This window comes from Lagopus leucura, unplaced genomic scaffold, assembly GCF_019238085.1.
Source record: "Lagopus leucura isolate 7727_CA_CO unplaced genomic scaffold, USGS_WTPT01 Super-Scaffold_100026, whole genome shotgun sequence".
Classification (NCBI taxonomy): domain Eukaryota; kingdom Metazoa; phylum Chordata; class Aves; order Galliformes; family Phasianidae; genus Lagopus; species Lagopus leucura.
The window spans coordinates 6,475,760-6,497,879 of NW_024962277.1; the positions used below are offsets into that span (position 1 = coordinate 6,475,760).

At 42.9% G+C, this 22,120-nt stretch overlaps 2 protein-coding genes across 6 annotated transcripts in view; both read right to left on the minus strand.

Annotated features, from left to right (window-relative positions):
- Positions 1–755: 755 nt before the first annotated feature.
- ISY1 (ISY1 splicing factor homolog) lies at positions 756–11,466 on the minus strand. Its single transcript, XM_042880412.1, has 11 exons — positions 11,384–11,466; positions 11,239–11,261; positions 10,396–10,447; positions 9,088–9,153; positions 8,316–8,358; positions 8,047–8,159; positions 7,234–7,351; positions 6,576–6,698; positions 4,158–4,273; positions 3,053–3,139; positions 756–1,540 (listed from the first exon to the last, which is right to left on the minus strand). Exons 1-11 carry the CDS (start codon positions 11,384–11,386, stop codon positions 1,433–1,435), a joined length of 852 nt encoding a protein of 283 aa, XP_042736346.1. The 5' UTR covers positions 11,387–11,466; the 3' UTR covers positions 756–1,432.
- Positions 11,467–12,302: 836 nt separating this feature from the next.
- The window catches only part of LOC122184892 (CCHC-type zinc finger nucleic acid binding protein), an 11,620-nt gene continuing 1,802 nt past the window's right edge, over positions 12,303–22,120 (minus strand). Inside the window, exons 1-5 of one of the 5 annotated variants that reach the window (XM_042880232.1) lie at positions 21,821–21,930; positions 14,575–14,694; positions 14,213–14,305; positions 13,830–14,031; positions 12,303–13,366 (exon numbers count right to left, since the gene is read on the minus strand). In XM_042880232.1, coding sequence (XP_042736166.1) covers positions 13,249–13,366; positions 13,830–14,031; positions 14,213–14,305; positions 14,575–14,677 — 516 coding nt within the window. In that variant the 5' untranslated portion in view covers positions 14,678–14,694; positions 21,821–21,930 and the 3' untranslated portion in view covers positions 12,303–13,248. Of the gene's footprint in view, positions 13,367–13,829; positions 14,032–14,212; positions 14,309–14,574; positions 14,695–21,820; positions 21,931–22,120 lie in introns of those variants that run through there. The other 4 variants (XM_042880229.1, XM_042880233.1, XM_042880231.1 and 1 more) reach the window with 4 other exon arrangements.

Sequence of the window (22,120 nt, forward strand, 5' to 3'; positions counted from 1 at the left end):
TTTGTTGACCAATGATAAGGACTTAAAGGCTGCCTGCCAACATAGTAAGCTCCAGGAACTCAGTGGCTTAGTGCTGGGCAGCTTGCACACACTGAACAATCCCATAGGTGAAGTACACTGCTGTGATCCAGTACTGCCAGTCCATGGGCCTGAGCCAACATGGGAGGAGCCTGTTGTTTCATCTTTGGTGGCCAGACATTTCAGGGAAGAAACTCTGGGAAAAAATGTTGTCTTCCACAGCAGTACAAACAGCCTGCAGATCAAGTGCACTGACTTTATAAAAACGAGACCAGAAACCATTACTCAAGGGGCAGCAAAAACCAAAGAACAGCGTCAGAAAGATGCACAGTGCAACTCAAAGCACACCAAATCAGTCAGAAACTTACTAGCTTGCTGCTTTGTAGCAACAGAGCTAAATTAGAAATAGAAATAAAACAGAAATCAAAATTAAAAGCAATTAGTAACTCTGTAGCTCCCTGGCACGGTTAGCTGTTAAACACTATATTCCATAGATAGCACTTCTGCTCCTTGGCTGTACAGTTTGAAGTTCCCTTCATTCAGACCCATACAACAGCGTGGGTCACTGTAAGACCCTAAGCAGGTCCTCTACTGTGCTGTCTCTTACCACTACACATAGGCTGTGAGCAGCAGGGGTGCACAACTGCAAATCACTGCATGTCTGACTTCATGATCCCATTCTTTCATGGTGATTAAGGAGAAAATGATCCTTAAGCCAGAATGAAGCAAGACATCAGTCTGTACAAAAATTTTACTAAAAATATTTGAACAAGGTATTGTAAAGATGCAAGTATTTACAATGGCTGCTGAAATATCCAGCACTCAGGCAATTCACACAAACATGGCTATAAACCATAAAAATGGCAACAAATTTAGACATGTTTACATAAAGAAGCAAATCACCTTCAAAGCCAATCGTAAGATCTGCCCATCGAGTCATTTTGAAACAGGTCCTAGGCTATTCTGGTAAACTAACCAGGCATCAAAGAGGAAGTTACTTCTGGACTCAGGTCAGCTAAATCCAACACGAGAAAAACGTGTACACTTACAGTTAGGATACAGAATGGCAGAACCATCAGTCAGATTTCTCTCACTGCTTATTAGTGACTTGGCTTGCTGCTCTACCTGTAAGAGGCACCACTGCATAGACACACAAAGTGAAAGGACTGAAGACTGCTTACTGAAGATGCAGAGATCAAGTTAAACTAGGCTTGATCTTTCTCAGCACCAAAATCAAGCCATCCTAGCAGATAAAACAAAAAGGGTGTTTTCCCTTTTGTAGAAAACACTAACTTAATCACAGCTTACTCTTTCTACTCACAGGACTTTCAGAGCTTAAACTTGTTGCTGCTGGAATAGAAGAAACTGTTGCTTTAGGACAGATTATAGAACTACAGGACATACTCGTGCAATGTTACAATCCTAGAAGTCTTTTTGCTTCTTCACTCTGTGCCATCAGAGTTTCACTAGCATACTTCTGAAGAAGCTCCATCTTCTTTCTCCGTACAAGAGCTTCCTCAATCTGCAAATATAAAAACATGAAAACATTCAGCTTAACTCAGATGCTGAAACCAAGAATGCCCAGCTATTAAGAGAGAAATGCAAAAGAAGCAGTGACAGAGGCCTGTGCTACTACAAATTAGTGGAACAGAGATGAATCAGCAATTTCATCTTTAATATTCAAATGCTCATGGCAGTCAAAACAAGCAACACAATGGATGTCTTTATGTCAAATCTCTGCCCCTCCCCTTTTCTATGAGGAAGTTAGCTGCAATTGTAGTTCAGAATCCAGAATGCAAAATCCCACAGGCGTAAGGCATGGAATGATTTGACACTTCAAAAAAAGATTGAATTAACTACTGCCTAACTAGGAGAGACTGCTGTGTAAATCAATGGTTAAGTCAAAACCAGTCTTCAGTCTGTTACGCTCTCTTCATTTAGAGAAGACCATCAGTCAGAAAGCAATGTTTTCAATCAGCATTTCTCTCTTCACAGTTTTGACAACCCATTAAAAATATTTTGCTGAAGGTACAGAATCATGACTTCACAGCAGAATACAGCATTGTAATCTAACAAGATGACAGTAGGTGGTAAAACACCACAAGCCCATCTGAGTGACATCAAGGCATACCTACACATACCTACACATTTCTAACTCCATAATGTTCCTGACTGTGTTACATATCAAGCTACCTGTCATGGTTAATGCAATATATATCCTAGAGCTATTTCAGTCCATAACTGTCACTCAAAGTCAAGCCACCCAAATCATTTTTGGTAAGTGAGAGCAAACTGCAATTTAGAACTAATTGCTAAATTGAAAAAAATAGTTAGACCAGTAGTAGAAAAGCACGGTAAAGATTTAGTGGGAAACCAGGGTTATCCTGATCATAACTGATAAATAACTGATCATAAGCAACCATGACTGAGTGCACCTCAGCAAGTTTGCTATCAACACCAAGTGGAGTGGTGCTGGATGAGATGCCATCCAGGTCTGTCAGGACTGAGAGGTAGGCCTGTGCAAACCTTGTGAAATTCATAAGGCTAAATGCAAGGTCCTGCACATGGGTTAGGGCAATCTCCAACACAAATATTGGCTGCATGACACAAGCTGGACAATGAAGGGAGCAAGAGTAGTCCTGTGGAGGACATTAAGTACTGGTGAACAGAAAACTGAACAGCAGCTGGCAACATATTCTTGCAGCCCAGAAAAGCAATCATATCATGGGTTGCATTCATAGAAATGTGGTTAGAAGGGAAGTCATTCTCCCCCTCTATGCTGCTCTTATGAGACCCGACCTGGAGTACTACATCCAGGTCTAGTTCTCCCAGAATTTTACGATTCTATGATAAGTGTGAATGTGTTGTAGTGTTATGCAACACTTACGACACTTTTGGCAACTCTCTGATGAAGATGGATATAGCAGTGGTACCTTATTTCTGGTCAATTTCATAGCATTTGCAAGAGCACTAAACAGATACAGAATAAAATTACAGGAGCATGTCCCTGCAGTTCAGTTTTCTAATGTCTTACCTCCTGTTGAGACGGCACTGGAACATGTGCAATAAATTTCTGTTGGCCTTCTTCACCTTCTTTTTCTTTGCCACCTTCCTCATCAGACTGAAAAAAAAAAAATAAATAAATAAAAAAGAAGCCACATCAGGTTTGCTTTCTGAAGAAGTCAAACAGTTCTGCAAGAAGGAGCCAGACAGAAAATGGATGCGGATACACAAATGCAGGATGGAGGTGTATAGGACCAAACAACAACAGAACATATCAAGCATCACATTCGGATCTCATGCTGTTTTACGTTTTCAGGACTGCTGCTTTTGTTCTTCATACAGTTTTTTCTCTTCTGTGGAAGTAACACGAACATAAAGCCACCATCCCCCCCTTTTCCATATGTCTCTGGCTGCCATAGCACATCTATAAACAAAAGAAGAGCTAAGCTATCAAGAAGAAAGTTCACGTCTCAAAAATAACATATCATTTTCCATTTCTGTGTGACTGCACTGTTTCATTCTTACACCTGAGAGCTGGGCTTATGAACCATGAGACAATAGAAACAACACAAGACATCGAAGGAATGACCGGGTTTAACTTACGGGCTACCTTTGTTATTCTAGCAACAAACCCACTTAGGTAGGAACTGAGATGCAGGAACTGGCTCCATATCCCTTTCACAAAACTCAGAGAGCATTAGGAATGCTCTTTACTACCTTTGGGTGCAGGGGAAATAAAGAACCAAAACCATGTCACAGCAATGACTGCACCATCAGCAAAACCTTGTATTAGAATTCAAGTATGAAAAAACCCTGTGTAGATCGTACTTAGAAGCATGACTCAACATTGCACTGTTAATGTTACAAATACCAGCAGTCCAGGCAATGACAGGTAGTCATAACAAGGTCTAAGCTGTTTGCTATTTTTCATTCGAGCAAAACACCTTTCTTAGCCACCAGCTTTCATCACTCTCTAAACTTAAACCAAACATACTCATCTATTACTAAACAGGACAACTGAACAGGAAGTTAGGCAGAACTCAGCACAGCAGAAAGGTTTTCAGTGAAATAACTCTTCTTTGAAGGAGGCAGCACAGAAGACAGAAAAAAGTAACATCCCCTTAGCCATCACATACCTCATCATCGACAGCGTAGATATTTGCTTCCTCCTCATCCTCCTCCTCCTCCTCATCACCTCTCGCAAGTCTTGCCTCTCTCTCCATCTTCCATTTTTCCACTGCTTCTGCTATAACTGTTTAGCAAAGGAAAATGTGTATCAAGTGTATTTGAGAGTAACTTAAAACAGCATAGTCCAGCTTTAACCTCAGTTTTCTCCACAGCAGCGCAGCAGCCCTCCAACAACTGCAGCTAGAGCTCCTTTGACTTGTCTCCTATTTCTAAAGCTTTTTCAACACTTTATAAAACAATTATAAAACAAACAGGAAGGAAGTAGTAACAAATTGCCAGGATGGCTGACCGTTCACCAGAAGAACTAGAAGTTCACTAGAAGAACTATTTACAAAACAGCTAAGCTCTTCATAGAGCTGCACTGTCTTCCTTAAAGCCACACAAATACCAGAAGATGGCAAACAGAGCAAGATTTTAAAGAGGGTTCCAAAAACTCAACTCCTAATCCTGTCTTTACTGGGCAAGTCAGTAGAACAAAACTGGACAGTATGTTGGCAGGCATATGAATAAATGTCATCTACTGAGTAAGTTTGTGTTTCAAAGGAAAAAGAAAACACCACAAGCATGTTGAAATTCCAAGAGCTGACAGCTCTGTGAAGAAATAACATGGGCCATCTAGATTTCAGGGTTTCCAGAGGACTTTAAGAAAGCCTAACAGCTAAAGGAGGAAGAACACAATACAGATAAGTAACTAGCTGAAATGTAAAACACTGTACAGTCAATTTTCAGGAGACAGGGAGGTAAACTCTCAACTTCATAGATGTCTCTCCTGCAATCTACTCTTTTACACACATAAGCATGAAAAGGCAGAGATTTAGCTTAAATATTGAATTGTTAAAAAAAATAATTAAAAACCCACTAACAGATATAAAGATGAAAGGCCCAGAAATGCCTTATGCAACAGTCACTGATACCTTCGTGACAGATGAGATCAGACAGCCAAGCACAACTACCCACAGGGAGAAAAGAAATCTGAACTTCAGAATTCCCCAACTTTCCTTCTTGGTCTGATTTAATGTTCAAAAAGACTTTGAATCACACAAAACATAACACTCAGTATCAGTCAAAACCTGACTAAACGTCACTGAACAAAGATGATCAGAATATATGAAACTGTTTTGGTACAGAGAAAAGAATGTGTACATAAGAATATACCTCTTAAGCCTGCACAGGGAAACGAGGGAGGAGGTGTGAAAAAAATTTTAGCAGCCTGGAGAAGAAATCTTTTCTCTCTTTTTAGCAGAAGATCAAGAGAGCATCAGCTATCTTAGCTGCAGATCTAAAGCAAAGGCAGCTGCTTCTGGTCTTCAGAAACCACTTACCTAACAAGCTCCTAGCAGCCATTACATCTTTGAGAAATAACTATATACAGATTCCACAAGAGGAAAAAAAACAAAAACAAGAAAATCAACGAACCAATATCACCACTATCAGCAATTATATAAAAAAGATTCTATCAGCAATTACATAAAAAAACAACAACTCTGGTTTAAGAATAGCATTAGCCACAACAGGAGGCTAAGAATGAACTCAAATACTACTGCATACAGTCCCCCATCTCCCCTCAGTATCCAGACCAGTGTTTACTTTCATACCTACTTATTTCCCCAAAGCCATATCAGCCAAACCTGAACAGAATTAAAATGTATACAAGAAATCTCCTGCAAATTTCAGGCCCAATTCCTTCATTGCTTTTCATAGGAACTGATATGCTGGGTTAAAATCAGGTTTATCTAGTCCAGTATTGCCTGCAAGTATTTCTGGTAGTCCAAAGCTTATTTCTGCTGTATTCGACTCCTTTTATACCTGCAAAAATTTCCCTCTTCTGGTGAGAAGCCCACCCTCTATTACTTATGGATACTAACAGATGTGCTGGATTTGGGCAAAGCAGAGTATTGCTAAGATTGGAATCACTGTGCCAGCTGCAAGTGGGAGAACTAGAGGAGGCAGAAGGATCAAAGAAGTTACTTGACAAGACCATTGCTTAGTTACAAAACACTACAGTCAGTAGGAAAAAAAATGTACATCTCAGCCAGATGTATTTGGTTGGGACTGATAGCATGGGGCATGAAATGTCAAATCTTGTTATTTAACAAGATAGGAAAAAAAGTTAACTGTTTCAGAACTGCGCACCTCTGTTTGGAATTAGGTTTCCCCAGGAAAGAGGGTGCCAGATCCACAATCAGAACTACCAGAGAATGTCACCATGAAGTAACATACAGGACAAGTAAAAAATGCTGTCACTTCAAGAAGAGGTAAGAGTGACTTCTGCCTACACTAGAGGGGCAAGGATACTCGAGTGTCTACACATCTTATTTCAAGTAAAACTCAATGACTATTCACGTTGGATTTTGAATCTCACACACCTTTCTTCTCGTGTTCTTGTTCCAGGGGCTCCAGGATACCATCATCTTCATCCCTGTAGCCGTAGTATTCTGCATCAATGGACTTCATCAGTTCTGCTCGAGTTTTCCGGGGTGGTGGGAGGGCTGGAAGAACATGACCATCCTTCTAATAAGTCAGTCTTGATAGTTTGCAATACATTTCTGGATCTTACCAACCCTACAGCCATTACAGCTACCTCATTAAGCCATCAACCAGTGGATCACTTGAACTAGTGACAGTATCAGAAGCACTGGTATTTTATTCCATCCTGCAAAAAAACCTGTCTGAACAAAGATTGATACTTCTTATCACATACTTTCCAGTCTCTGGCAACCCTCTCTTCTTTCTATTATTATTTTTTTCCTTCCCTATCCTCAAGTCCCCACAGTGACCAGTATTAGCATACAAAATGAACCAGAAAACTGTCGTAAATTCCTGCAGAAAATTTCGCACCCCCCATTATTTTATTTTATTTTATTTTTTCAGATGGCAAATAAGAAAGATGTGATTCAACAGGCCTGCCAAGCAATTCTCACTCGTTTCTAACAAGATACAGTTACTAGCATTTTCTAGTAGACACTGTCATCAGCAGCTACTGCTACGTAGATTCGTACTCAGAAAGAACTGATATTTACTTACGCTCCTTCTCAAACAGCTCTCTAACTCCTGGTAAATCCTTTGCAGCTCCAAAGTATTTGTAACCTCTGTTTCCTGGAACTTCTTTCCCCTCATGATCTAACATCCTTGGTCCGATTCTCTGAAAAATAACCAATTAGTTGCTTTGTTTTATTCCTCTTCTATTTGTATTTCCTGCTTCTTCCTGGGCATCTTACTGAGATAAAGGATTGAGAAAACAGACGTAGGGTGGTTTGAACTGATAGAGAACAAGTACAGCACCCTCATAGCTCATTTTTATATACCATCTACTTTTACCAGACATCACACAGTTAAAACAACACTGTAAACCACGAAGGGCCCATACCTGATTCACCTTGACAAAACACGTAAAGCTCTTTTATTCTCTGTGCCAGTGTATTTTGCTATCCCACAAATAAGCACCAGTGTGTCTGACAATAAACACACCTTCAGTGCTCTGGAAAGTAAGAGTCTCATTATTTCATTTTTAGCAGCAATGAGGTGACCCAAGTTAAAATCTTTCTACACACTAATGAGGTATAAAGCAGAAAAAACAATGCCTACTGCTGGGTCAAATCAGAACATTGCTGTGAACTTTTAACAGAAGGGTAACACTGCTTAAAGTAGTGTTTCAAAAGCAAAGTCAAACTTGCTCATCATGGAAACAAGTATGTCAGATCGTGCTAGAAAGAGTATTTAGGGACTGAATTAAATTCCTCTCTAGTAAGCACTGGACAAATAATAAACACTGAACATAAGATTTTTTTTTATTAGTCACTTGGAAGAACCACACAGTACAAAATAGTCTACACTTACAGCATAATCAGGACCTCCCAGCTCCCTTATTCGGACTTCCCAGTGCCCCTTTTCCCTCAGAAGTTTGTTTATTTCATCGTTCAGGTCCCGAATTCTGAATTCACCTAATCCAGCTACCAGAGGGAAAAGAGACAATAAATTAAGCAGTTTACAAGAAGCTCCAGAATACCAGAATTAATCCAACTCTAAGCACATAGCTCACATGGAATACCATTACTTAACAGGTTAGGACTACAAGTTCAAACAAAATTTTATTAGAAAAAACTTACCATTTTGAATCTGTGCCACTTTCTTGGAAATTTCCCCAATGATCTAGTTAAACAAGAACACAGAAGTGAATTTCTCCATAAAGGAAAAAAAAAAATCCACCCCCAACCAACTAGAAAACGTGGTGAGATCCTTCTAGAAGTTGTTTTGATCCAGAAAGTAGATCTGAGCTTAACAATTTCAAATATCAACATTTTATTCAGACAAATGTAGTACCTCAGAGGCTTAATGGAACATGGAACTATTTTACAGCAGCAATCATAACCAAATTCCTAATAAATATTTCCAGCAACTTCACCTTTGACTTTCCAGGCAAAGAAGGGCAGAAAGGACTGAAGGACTGTCTGACAGGCTGGTCAGCCTGACCAAAGGGTTATGGAGCAAATCCTCCAAAAAGAGGCTCCCAAGGAAGTGAAAGACCCAGGTGGTGACAAGGAGCAGCCAATATTGGATTTGCCAGTGGGTAAGAATGTCCATCCAACCTTCATTAAGAAGGTATTCAATCACTTGCACGGGGGCCCAGAACAAGCTGTGAAATCCCAATCCCATAAGATATTAAAAACTGCATTGGATATGGTCCTAGGTAGTTAAACGTGGCTGAACCAGCTCTGGACAAGTGTGGTGAATGATACCATATTCCAGGGTAAAACATTCTGTGATTTAACTGCCTGTACACTCAAGAAGTCTGGAACACTTGGCACTTCAGTTTCAGACAGCCTGCTTACAGAAGTTCAACCTGTTACAGAAATAAAAAAATCTATGGTTTCTCATTACCTGCCGTCTCCACTTCTCAGCTTTTGGCAATTCATTACACTCTGATGCAAGGAAAGGTCTTCGCTCCTATTTGATAAAAAGCCACACTCAGCAAAGCTTTAATCTAGCAATACACTTACAGCATTCCATACAAACATTACCTCTCAATTAGTCCCAAACTATGCTACCAGCCTCCTGCTGGTAACTTCTGCTCCCACCAACTTTTTATAAGTAGAAAAAATGACTATTTACAAACCTACCAAAACAAACCATCAAGAACATTACAATATACTTAATTTAATGTTATTCAAAGCAAAACCTGTCACTTGTTTCTTTGTATCACCCCACAATATCATTCTACAAAAACAGTGCTTCATTTAACACAGCTGCAATCCACATCATTTTTAGCATACTGCCATCTAAACAAAAAACACTGGTTTCCAAGCAGCAATTAATTTCAGGCCTTTCTTTCTTAACTGCTATGATCTAAATGCTGTAACTTTTCTCCAGCATAACTTCATTTTACCTTCTCCCCACTATTCTTCATCCAAAATAATGATTTTCCTAATCATCACAGTCCACTGACTTGCATGCACAAGGTAATATTTCATCCTATTTGCAGAATACTGCATGCAAGTATTTTGACCCTTTCCCTACAGTGCTTCCACAAGTTTACCCTTAAACATCAGGCAGTTATGTCAGCTGCAGACATCACGTGTTGGTTTAGTAACATGCCGATGTTGGGTCATATGCAAGCCTCGAGTTCAGAATGATTCTGAAGGTCCTGTTTCAAGATTATTGTTATACCAACAAACAGGAAGATCACAAGGACTTTTCAACCTTTTCTGGGAAAATATCCAAGCAAACCCTATGATTACAATCAGTAAAAATAAGTGTATGCACATCAACCTCTGTAAGCAGTTGCAGAAGATAAATCTCAAAAGATCATTTTCTGCCCAGCACACGGCCTGCAGCTAAATGCCACTACAGCTTTTTAAACGACTCGATATCCTTCTTCCTAAAATATTACATAAACGATGCCCAATCTTTCCCTGCCGTTATCAGCCCAGCCAACTTACCTCTCAAACATACATACACACAACCTTCAAACCAGGTTGTTTAAGAAAATTCTATTCACCTTTTTTCTCTGGTCACACAGTGAAACACAGTTTCTACTTGAACCCTTCCCATATACGAACATCTAACTCCTATATGATGCCTTCATCCAGCATATGGATGTTCTGAAGCTGTCCCACAGTTATGTACACAGCTTGCATGCCACTCACAGCTAACAAAGCCATAAGGCTTTTTGACTGTTTCACATCATACCTTAACTTTTCCTTCTTCAAGCTGAGCTTGACGAAACCTTGCCAAGGCTGTCCTAAAAATAAATTAAAAAAAACAACAAAGGAAGCAAAATTTATTTCTACACGACTAAACTCCAACAGTAGCAAGCTCTGCTGTGGCTTTTTGTTATGGACTCAATACAGTTCGTAGAAAAGCAAGGCTTACACATCCATTTACTAACTCTTCTCAGCAGCAACTGTTTCAACTCTAGAAAACCTCAGGCATTAACTTATTTGGTAAACACAAACTCTAGCAAGAAATGAACTGATTTTTCTATTTAGCATATTTCAGCATGTTAAATTTTTAATACCAAAGGGTGTCAATAAGTTATAAGCATCAAGGGTAAACAAAACACAAAAATCAAGACGAGAAAAGCTTCAGTGAGGAATGCAGCAGTTTGTAGCCGAGTTTATTGGCACGACTACTTTGAGTCTCGCACACCGGAGCAGATTACATAGGCCCCACCTTTTTAATACGCAGTTACATTCGTTTATAAGGTATTCAGTCGTTACGTGAACGAGCACAAAACAACCGAGAGCAATTTACACCCTTCCTTTAAATACATAACAGGACTCGGCATCTGACCGGTTCCACGCGTTCCATCAAGGAGCCGTCAAGGAACAGAGCTGCTGGCAGCACGCGGTACCGCGCCGTTCGGTTCGGCGCCGTCAAACCGCGCGACACGCGCAGCAAGGCGCTGACAAACGCTGTCGGAGCGGCAGTGCCTCACAGCGGGTGTCTGGATGCGGGCAGCACACGGCGACAGGACACCGCCGCGGAGCAGCGAGCACACGGCCTGCCGGCCCCATCCCCAGCCGTACTCACATGGCTTTCTCCGCGTTCCGAGCCTGTAATGGAAAACAAACGCGTTATTTCGGACGGCGCCTGGCCGCTCCTCACTTCCCATCCTCCCGGAGCAGCCCCGAGCGCCACGCAAAGGACAACAACGGCGCCGAGGCCCCGCACTCACCATGGCTGCAGCCGATCTCTCGCCAACCCCTCAGGCGGGACCCGGAAGCGCCGCACCGTAACCCCGGAAGCGGAACTTCGCCTCAGCGCGTTGCACGGCGGCAAAGGCCTCTGCTCGGCGCCTCGCTCTCGTGCGCGTGCGCACCCCGCTCGGCGGCCCGCTCCGTCAGCGCCGCACCGCCTAACTGCGCATGCGCGGCCCGGAGAAGAGAAGCGGGCCGCGCCAGCCGCCGCGCCCAGGGCTGCGCGCCATTTGCCACGGATTGAGGACGTCTCCGTTCACCCAACACGACCCACAACTTCAAACGGGAGCGCCCACACAAAAGCACCCACAGCCCGCTGTACCAGCTCCAAACACCAGCACTCCCACTGCTAGCTGCCTCCTTACGCTACAGGCTGCCACTCGCCGTCAGGGCAGCGCCCAGGCACCTGGAAGCTGGTTTTCTTTCGCGTTCCTGAGCTTAAGACAGCAGCACGACCCCAGCGCCCCCTTAGTCAGCCACTGAGCAGTCAACAACTGCCTGCATTCACATCACGTGGAAAACCCTTCGTGTGCTTACTGCCAGCTCTTCACGTGTAGCTTCAGAAACGAGTTATGTTATAGAACAAAGTGTGAAAACAGCACGTATTTGCACTTCTTGGCCTTTTAACTAGTTTGTGTGCTGATAGCTGAAGGCCAAAGTATCACAGCACACCATGGAACTACTCCAGATCACATCTAGAACATGATGTGTCTTCAACAAAGTCATAATGAAAGAAATGCTTTATCCACACCAGCAAAGCAAGAAGCCCGAGCCCCCACAGAGCAGGTAATCCTCAGGCAGCTCAGCAGCCTGGAACAAGGACCGCGTATTTACAGTCTGATGGTACAGGACAGAAACTCGATGTAAGGCAGAACAAAAGAGAAGTCCAAACTAAACTTTTTACACCTCCACATACCCCTTTTTAATATGTTATTTTGCACTGTGTACATGAAAACCAAAAATAAACAAAGAATTTTAGCCAAACTCCCCTTCCTCCTCCAGCTTTATTGATAGTTTAAAATTACATTTTCTATGTTCTAGGACTTCAATTGCTTTTACCATCTTACTTTAAAAACTGATTACAAGCAAATGAAACTCAGTTGTCTAAGTGATATAGTATACAAAAATAACATCTTGATTTCTGTGAAAATGCATTTATTTGCAACTCCTGAATAGCTCCAAATTGTATATGCTATGAGCACTGATGTCTGGGTTTCAGATTTACTTTGAAGTATTTATTCAAAAGCTTCCCATTGCGTTCTGTTTCTCCAACGTGGACATTCACTGACTGAATTACTGGTATTTTAAAGTTTATTCCTGATTTCTCTCTCTCTCGTGGCCATCAACAGGCATGTGCATCTTGTTTATTTACTCCCACTCAGCTATATGCTCTATGTAGGGCCTGATACAGATATTACTTGGTGTTAACAGCTACTGAGGTCAGACAATCCAAGGCCATTGTAATAAAATTAAAGTTATGAGGAAGTTCAGACACTTCCAGAATTTCTTTTCTCCTGCATAGGATCACTTCCATGTAACCCAGAGAGGGTTTGCTGGTCTGACTCAACTCTTCCCACTCATCAATCCCTATTCACCAGTGGCACGGAAAGGGGGTTCTTTAACAAAGCATTATACATAACACCTCTACCAAACTAAACATAAACATTTTTGTAGTTAAATGCAGAAAGTTGATTTTTCCACCCCTTTCCTCCTTTTACACGGCAAGTAAAGCTCACTGGCCTGGGAGTAGCCTCTATCTGCCAACCTTTGGCCAGTGAAGAGGATTCAGAGAAAAATAATACAACCATCAATCAGAAAAAGGAGGGGCGACAAAGGAAAATAATTAGGCTGTAGCTTCAATTGTGCATTCCCGTGCAAGGTGCCCTGACTCGCCGCAGCGATAGCAGTTGACTTCACTGGTCTTGCTGCAGTTGATGGCTACATGGCCAGTTTCACCACACCTGGGGAGGGGGCAAACAAAACAGAAACAAAGAACACTTTTAATGAAACCATTCGTCAGTTGCACAGAAAAGCAAACCCACTCTGTCAAGTGCATTATCTACTGAAGATGCATGCGATGCCAGACCTGCACTCAAGACTTCTGCTTCTTAGACATTCTTAGATATGAGGACTATTACTGTCTTTAACAATAGCAAAGAATCATTCCTCAACTGATCAACTCAGTCATCGCTGCACACTAGAAGACCTGCAGCTGTGTTCCGTGCTCACAGAACAAACAGGATTTTGAAGCCAGCTTTTCAAACTGATTTAACAGCTCTCAGTTTTGAGTATCAGTAGATAGCCATTTTTGAAAGTAAGCTACGCTCAAGGTTTGAAGCTTAACTTCCCCATCAAAGTAAGACAAAGAATGCATCTATCACTTTGGGTACAGTTCATGCTTTTACCTGTTCTCTCAGCTCTTACCTATAGCATTTCACTTTGGTGCAGTCTTTTTGAATGTGTCCAAATTCTCCACAAGAGTAGCATTTCTGCTCGTCTGCATGGTCACAGTCACGAGCCAGGTGGCCAGGTTTACCACAGTTGTAGCAGCACTGCTCTCTCTCCCTCTTCGGCTCCTTGCAGTCCTTCGCAATATGGCCACCTCTACCGCAGTTATAGCAGGCTTCCACAATAAGAAAAACATACCAAACAAGACTATAAAACCTTGGTTAAGTGAAGGGTAGCATGCTCTAAATGAAGGACTTTTGTCTGTTCCAACTAGTTATGATGAGCATACAACATCCTTCTCTTCAACCACAGGCCTCTCTCCACGTAACTGAAGAGAAAGAATATTTATTGATACTTACCATCCTCCTGAAGATCACAGTCCTTGGCAAGATGGCCAGACTCACCACAGCGGTAACAGATGTCCGGGAGAGATGAAGACATGAACTGGAAGCCTGCTTGATGAGTAACAAGAGAAAAAAATGCTTAAGAATGTTCTTAACTTCATCTCTAAAAGTTAATCAAGGATTCTGCCACCTGAACTACCGACAAATTAGGTCTAGTCTCAGAAACAGTGAAAAAAAATTACAGGGTTAAGAACCAGGTAACTTCATTAACAAATTTGGTATTACTTCTTGACAGACCAGAGGCTATTTTATGCACTACTCAAAGCAGCCAGCTAGAGATCTCACTGTACAATGAACAGAAAACCCAGCCAAGTTACCTCTGCCGCGGCTTCTCATCCCACGACCACGGCCAATCCCAGTTGGGCACTCCCGGGCCCAATGGCCAGTGCGTCCGCACTTGAAGCATTCGTTGCTGCTCATGGTTGCAGATCAGCTGCCTGAGGAGGAAAAAGAACAAGAACAAATCACATTTTTAGAACATCTTCCCCCAACCAAACATTAAAGTAAGAAACTTAGAGGTTTCATGTCCTTCTAGCATAGGAATTGGAAACAAAGCATAACTTATGACTTGAATTTTCTTGTACAATATCCATGCAACAGTATTAAAGCCATGATAATAGACCGTATCTCATTTCGGCTTGGAGTTGCTAACAGCTCAAACCACAGTGAACTAGACAGCCTTTCCTTTCATCAGTTTTTGTAGCCAGTCTTCACTCTGAATGTTTACAAAATGCTTAAAAATGGGTAAAAGTGCATTTCTTCACTACTGCTTTAACAGCACTGTCTTTGCTCTCTCTTTTAAGCAACCACCTCTTCCTTATCACTCAGGTAAGCTCAAAAGCCAGATACTTCTATCTATGAATTATTTCTTCCTGGTAGTCGTTACATTTCTCATGGGAATGGGTGGATGGCAGCTACTTAGAGTTTATTCACTAATCAATTCTACATAGATATACATATATTCTATATAATACATACTAGACACACCCTGTAAGAACAAGCCACAATGCAGCTGTATGAAAGACTGCAGTGCTTCCACTACTGAAAGAGCAGTTACACCTGACCCGAAGAACCACCATTTCTCAATGTATTTCAATACAGTATCTCACAGTTCAGGGTTCACACTTCACTCTTCACTCCCTAGTTTACACAAAAGAAAATGTTTAAGAAATCTGGCTCCTTAAGAGACATCAGACACTGGCCAGATATCTACAAGGCTAACTTGGAAAACATCCTTAGAATGCTAGGGAAACATCAGATAGGCATGCCTGTCCATGACAGTACAAAGCACTTTTGCCCATATTGGGGAATGGAGGAAGGTGGTTCATTGAGCAGGAAAGTCAGTCTGCTACAGACCACAGAACACAGTCAGGATGGGGCAGGTTAAACAGATTGCAATCACTGTACTTTTACCTCCCCCCCAAGGTGTAACACAAAGCAACACTACTAGAACTAGATGCAAAAGAACAAGTTAGATTAGGCTTCAGTTAAATATTAAGTTTGAAGTACACTGATTTAGAAATTTGCGTATTAAGCTTTGCTTTCATGAAGTCTCAAACTGCCTGAATGCTCCTTAGGCCTCACCCAATTCCTTACTCTTACCACTAATAATTCTACTTCCATTAGGCTATCTCATCTCCAGACTGATTTTCCTAGTTTATCCATGTTACGGAAACTATTTTTAAGTCAAGTTTAATACCAGAACAACAGGAATATTATCTGTATGTTCCCACAGGGACACTTTTAAGAAAGAAGTGACATCTTAGTATTATGACCAGAAGCACCAGTACTTAAAAAACAACTGTTCAAGGTCCCAAATCACCAGGAACATGAATACACAGCATCCTGAAGAAGTCCTTATAGAAGCAGCAAGAACACATGATCTCAAGTAGGAACCAGAACTAGCACTCCAGCATGGAGATATACCATATCCATTTATGGTTGGACTGGGTGATCCTGTGGGTCTTTTCCAACCTTAGTGATTCTATGATTTAAGATATGAACATCAATTTTTATTCAGTTATTTTTAAGGTACTTGAATGTAGAATGGATTACAGTGGCTTAGCCACTCCTTTCTCAGAACACTTCCTTCCTCTTCAATCACCTTCTACCAGTGACCATCTGTCTCTCCCACCACAGTAAAAGCAGGAGAATTTAAAATATGGGAGAAGTTTCATATGCTACTTCTGTAATCCCACATCTATCTTCCAGCTGCTGTTCAAAAATGAAATTCTGCAGGACACAAATGTTAAGAATAAAGCTGGCTGTATGAGTGCCTAAGATACAACAAACTAAGTCATTTCACATGCTAGCAGGTATTCACCGGTCCATCGCACTGTTCAAAGTTTCAAACTTATTAGGACACCCAAAGGTGAAGAGCTCTCTGTAATGGTGGCAGCAGCTGGTACTCTGTGCCACTGTTTATGCTTGCTTTCATAGCAACCATGTTGACACAGCAGAAAACACAGGCAAAGCCAGCTGCAGGAGCTGATCTCAGGCCCCTCAATACTTGATGCTGTTTTTCATTTCAAGAGGCACAAGATGGAGCCTCCAATTTGTGTATCAAGACAAACTCCTGGCTCAGTTTGCAACGGTTTGAACTGAACAGGAATACATGTCTATTGACTGAAGCAGTAACTCCCAGGGTCTCATTCAAACCATACATCTGACACTTCAACATGAAGCAGTGAGGAAGTATCCCCAACAGTCACCTGCATATCAAACCAGTCAAGCTGATGTGCAGTAAGAGAAATGTTCTGTAAGTGAACTAGATCTCCTTCAGAAACACAGTGGAAGTTTCTCAAATAGGATATGCTGTCAGCCGCATCTCCTTTACCAGCAACTGTAAGCACAAGGTGCAAAACAGCACAGTACTCACTGCTCCAGAGCAATTTGAGATGTACTTTTACATCTGAACCTAACTTTTTAAAGACTCCAAGAGAAAAACTCTTCTCTTCCGCTATTTATCAAAAAGGCCAAATAAGATAAGGCAAACTGGGTGAGAAATCCAGAGAAAGACAAACAACAGTGTTTGCACAGCTTGAACAAGACAGATTCACCTCGCAACCTTACTCTTCAAAGGCCTGCTTTTTTCCCTGAACTCTGACATCTCTGAAGGTCACAGCTGCAATCAACACAATTATGAAGCGTACTACTGCATCCTTGGATACTTTGAACACATGAAAGCACCAAGCAGTTTGCCTGGACTTCCTCTCCTCACCAGTATTTAATGCTCAATGTTTGTGCTGTTCTTGAAGACCTGAAACTGAATGCAAGTTCATCTACTAGAGGTGGATTTAACTGATACTAGTTTTAATTCACCCCATGTTCTAAGAAACAGGGCAAAGTTCATCAACTACATAAACATTTTAAAAAGAGTTAAGAATTTAGCTTTCCAATTAAGCCAGACACTTTTTATGAACAGTATCCAGAAAAGGCCAGTTCAGAAGACAAGTCCTTAAATGGATACCCTCCAAGCAGTTTGGACACAGCTTCATGATTCAGTTACTTACAAGACAAAAAGTAAAGTTAGAAAACCACACAAGTGCTCCTCTATTAGTCACTACTTCTTCATGGAGTCATCACAGATTACTTCTCAGCAGTTCCTTCTATCTACCAAGGCCATTTTCCATGAGCCTTCTGCACCAAGGCAGTTAGCTCATGTTGTTTTCACTCAGTCTCATCTACCAATTATTTCTTTAACTCTTGTTACACAAGTCAACTCTCCCCCATTTGCTTACATTCCAGAACAATTTTACCCCCCTTTCACCTCACCAGAGTCTACACGTGTCATGGTTCTATGTTTTTATGGTTTCAGTATTCCACATCAAAACATCATGTAGTGTACGGGGCATTAAAGTGTCACTGCCCAATCCCAGCTACCTATCCCTGTACATTACAGCAGTCACGGGATCTGGCCCTTCCGGGTGGGGGGGCGCTCTCTTGCTGCCTGGCAGTGGGTGCTGGAGGTGCTTTCCTAGCTGTTCCAAGCTTTTCAGGTTTGAATCGGTCCCGGGAACTCTCTCTCTCTCTCATCTTGTCTGATTTATTAATCTCAATTTCAATTAAATTGTATATATTATTTTGTATTCCGATATTATAGTAAAATAAGTTTTCCTCCATAGATTGTTGCCGCTGCTCTTTTCCTCCCTTCCTTCCTTCCCATTTTTGTGGGACTGGGGTGGGAGGGCAGAGGCCTGTCGCCCCTGTCACGGACATAGATTGATCTAGTCAACTCCGTGACAACACGGGAAAAATGAAGTGAAGAACTACAGGCTCATCTTGCTTATCCAAACCTGGTCAAATTCTGCAAGACAAATCTGATGAGACAGTGGCTCAGTTAAAATTCCAGAACTTCAAAGGCAGCAAATGAAGTCGCCTCAAATAACATCTCCCTACAAAGGAGAGAAGGCAGACGTTTACCAGAGCTCACTGTACAGACACCCTCAGCTGTAGTCTGAAACTGAAGTTATCACCTTGTTCACTATTCAGTGAATCCCATTTACATTAGACTTGGTTCTGGATGACCACCCTACTACTGAAGTTAAAGAGCTGAGCAGCTCACAGATTTAAAGCTGCATTATCACAATGGTTTCCTATGTCAGATTTGACTCTTCTGACTGCAGCCTCAGCACCAAACTTTGACACGATGAACTCAAGACGCTTCTGCTGAAATGCAGTATGGACATTCTTCTGTGGTTTTTCAGTTAGAACACTTACTATCCAGTCTTCACACACATACTCAAATTTCCCAGTTTGAGTCAATAGCCCAACTACACCAGAAAATGGAAAGAACTACCACTGAGCTCCTCTGTGATGTTCCTTATTCTATGGCTTCTACTTTCTCAGGCAGCACCTAGAGTCTGCTGTAACAGATCAAAGTAAAACTAACTTGAGCTCCTCTGGTAATGAGGAAGCTAAATTTCCCACTAACCTAACCCTGTTCCAATTAGGGAAGCAAAGCATTTCTGGCAATACTCCAGTACTGAACACTTATTCCAGTTATCTGAAAGACATTTGACTGCAACCTCCAAAATCAGTTGACAAGCTGAAGCTAGAATTTGTTCAGAACAACCCCGAGCAACGCAACAAGTAGCAGAAGTTCCACCTTTTGATACTACCTTTTGCCACACAGAAAAAAACAGTGCAGGTTTTGTTTAAGAGAGGCAGCAATAATGTATTTTTCTTTGTCAAACCCTGCTCTGTTCCACATAATGGCAAGAGAGCTGTAATGTGTGAAAATACTAAGGAGTAAAGATCAGGCCCACAGACCTATAGTCTCCCACTCTAAACACATGTTCCCCTTTGCCTACTTTAGGGAGCCTTCATGAAAACAATTGAACATGTACTTATTTAAGCATTGCCTGTTAATACCTCCTCTGTACTTTACATGCACTTCACATCACATTTCATAATATGAAAAGCCATGAACACTGAACAGCAACTCCTGTCCAGTACTGTAATGTCCCTTAGAAATGAATGAGCAGTCCTTTCTGTACAAGCACTGGTTTACAGAAGGGATGGACTAAAACAGGAAGGAACATACAGAGAGCAACATAACTGCTTTGGAGCAGCAGACAACTGTTGCAATTACAGGTGACATGTATTACTCAAGATTCCTCCAAATGCTAGCAGTTCCTCAGAATTCAACAGCTTGCTAACAGTTCAAGCTGAATGTACCAGAGGCAATTATAGCCATTATACTTACCGAATGCTCCCTCTGATCTACAAGCATCACATCTGATATTAATAGGACTGCACTCCTTCAACGGACAGACTAGAGAGAAAGCACTAACCCCCATATACTTGAAACCTTTTTGGCAAACACTGTTAGAAACCACCCATTTCCATGCAGGCTGCTGGTGACCCGTGCACCATGCCATACTCAAATGGGATAGGTCAGCCAGAGCCCACTTGAAACGTTAAAAACCCTGTGCAACAGCAGCAGACCTCTGCTTTTTCAGAAGATCAATAAATATAAAGCAATACTAACAAAGTACTAGCATTCAGTTCCAGTGGAGTAGTTAAAATATTACTCATTTAAAACAATAACTACCCACGGACAGTTTTATTTCCTTAAGAAAAATGTTTGGGAATTCCAGAACTCAAGAGACAGTACTGCCATGGAAACTCCTCAGTGTATGTTTAGTTGAACTTCCCCACCTGTAACCCGAAAACATGATAGAGCATTTAGCAGTGCCTCAGCCTCCAGGTTTTACTGTTACTAGGAAAGACACGAAACTAAGTATTCTGGGCACCAAATAACAATATCTCATTTCCAAAGGAAGCAGCTTGAAAGTTCAAGCAAACCTGCAGAAGCTGAAAGCGGAGCTCTTCCTATCTCTACTAGCCAGTTGTATGGCTATGACACGCAATTTGCCAAATACGTATCTCTCTTCTTTCCCTTTTAATTGTTATTGCTATTTGGACCAATTTTCAAACTTAGGAAAAGTGAGTGATGTCAGTAATGTGCAAATATCATATTAGTGAAACGAGTTAATGGGAAAAAACCCAAGTGAGGTGAGGCATGGCACTAACACAGCTGTTATGCAGCCCTGGCAAACTCATGGAACCACTGGAGGACGGGCACAGGATGGCTCTCTACACCATTCTGCACTGAGGAAGAAATCACGGAGCAGGCAACTCTAATGCTGTGCAGTGAAGGGATCTAATTAAGTGCTGAAATTAAAGCAGAACATACTATTACATTTAATAACGCCTTATGACCGTTCTGGATACTAAATGAGTAACAGCGGTTACTTGAAAACTAAGTCTGACAGGAACTTAAAAAAGAAAAAAAAAAAAAGCAGCTCCTCTGGTTGGTGCTCTGCAGATGTCAGACTGTTTTTCCTATCCATTTATAGGTCGCACTTGGATGTGCAGCAGGCCACCGTCCGCGCCCGTGGTCGGAGACCCATAGTTGCAACACCTCGACCCTCAGCCCGCGGAGGCCCAGCACGTGGGGAGCCACGTGGTGCGTCGGGCCGAGGCCGCACTACCTCCGCCAGCGTGCCCCGTCCGTCCCGGCGGAGCGGGCTTCGGGAGAGATTTAAAAAGACAGAAATCGTTAAAAAAAAGAAAGAAAAACCAGAACGCTTTTATTCCACCCACGTCCCGCCGGCCCCGGGGCTCGCCTTACCCGCGCTTCCCCGCCGCGCGGCGCCGTTCCCGGCCCACACCGCCCGCCCTGCCCCCGCCACGCGGTGCCCGCGCCGCCGCCCGCCCCAGAGCAGCGCGGAACCGCCGAACCGCGCCCCGAAGGAGGCCGCCACCGCGCGGAGAGCGACACGGGACAGCCCCCGCCCGGCCGGGCCTCCCATCCCCCAGAGCGGTGCGGGCTCCCCGGCGCCCCCCGCAGCCCGCCTGCGCCCGACTCACCACCACCTCTCGGCCGTCCCGCTGCATCCTGCGCCCTCCCGGCGCCCTCCGGCCCCACTCCCCGCCCCGAACCCGGCCGGCTCCGCTTTCCCGCGCGCTAGGCCGGAGTGCGCCAGCGCCATCATCCCGCCGCCATCTCCCGCTCCCGGCCCGTCACCCGGCCCTCCCGCCCTGCATGGCCGTTACCTGCAGACTCCGAACCCCGCTGCGGCAGAAGCGCGCCCGCACGTCGCTAGGCCCCGCTGGCTGCCGGCCGTACCCGCCGCTCCCGGATCCCTTCTGGCTGCGCCACACGCGGCTTGCACACGGCCCAACGCGCTCTCCCCTAGATGGCCCCGCCCGTCCCTACAACTCTGCACACGGCTCGCTCGAGTCCACCTCTCAGCCAATGAGTGAAAACGTTTTTCCGGATGGCCAATCAGAGTTGAGAACGTAAACAACCAATCATCGCTGCCGGAAGGCGGGAAGAGCCGTGTCCCCCCCCCC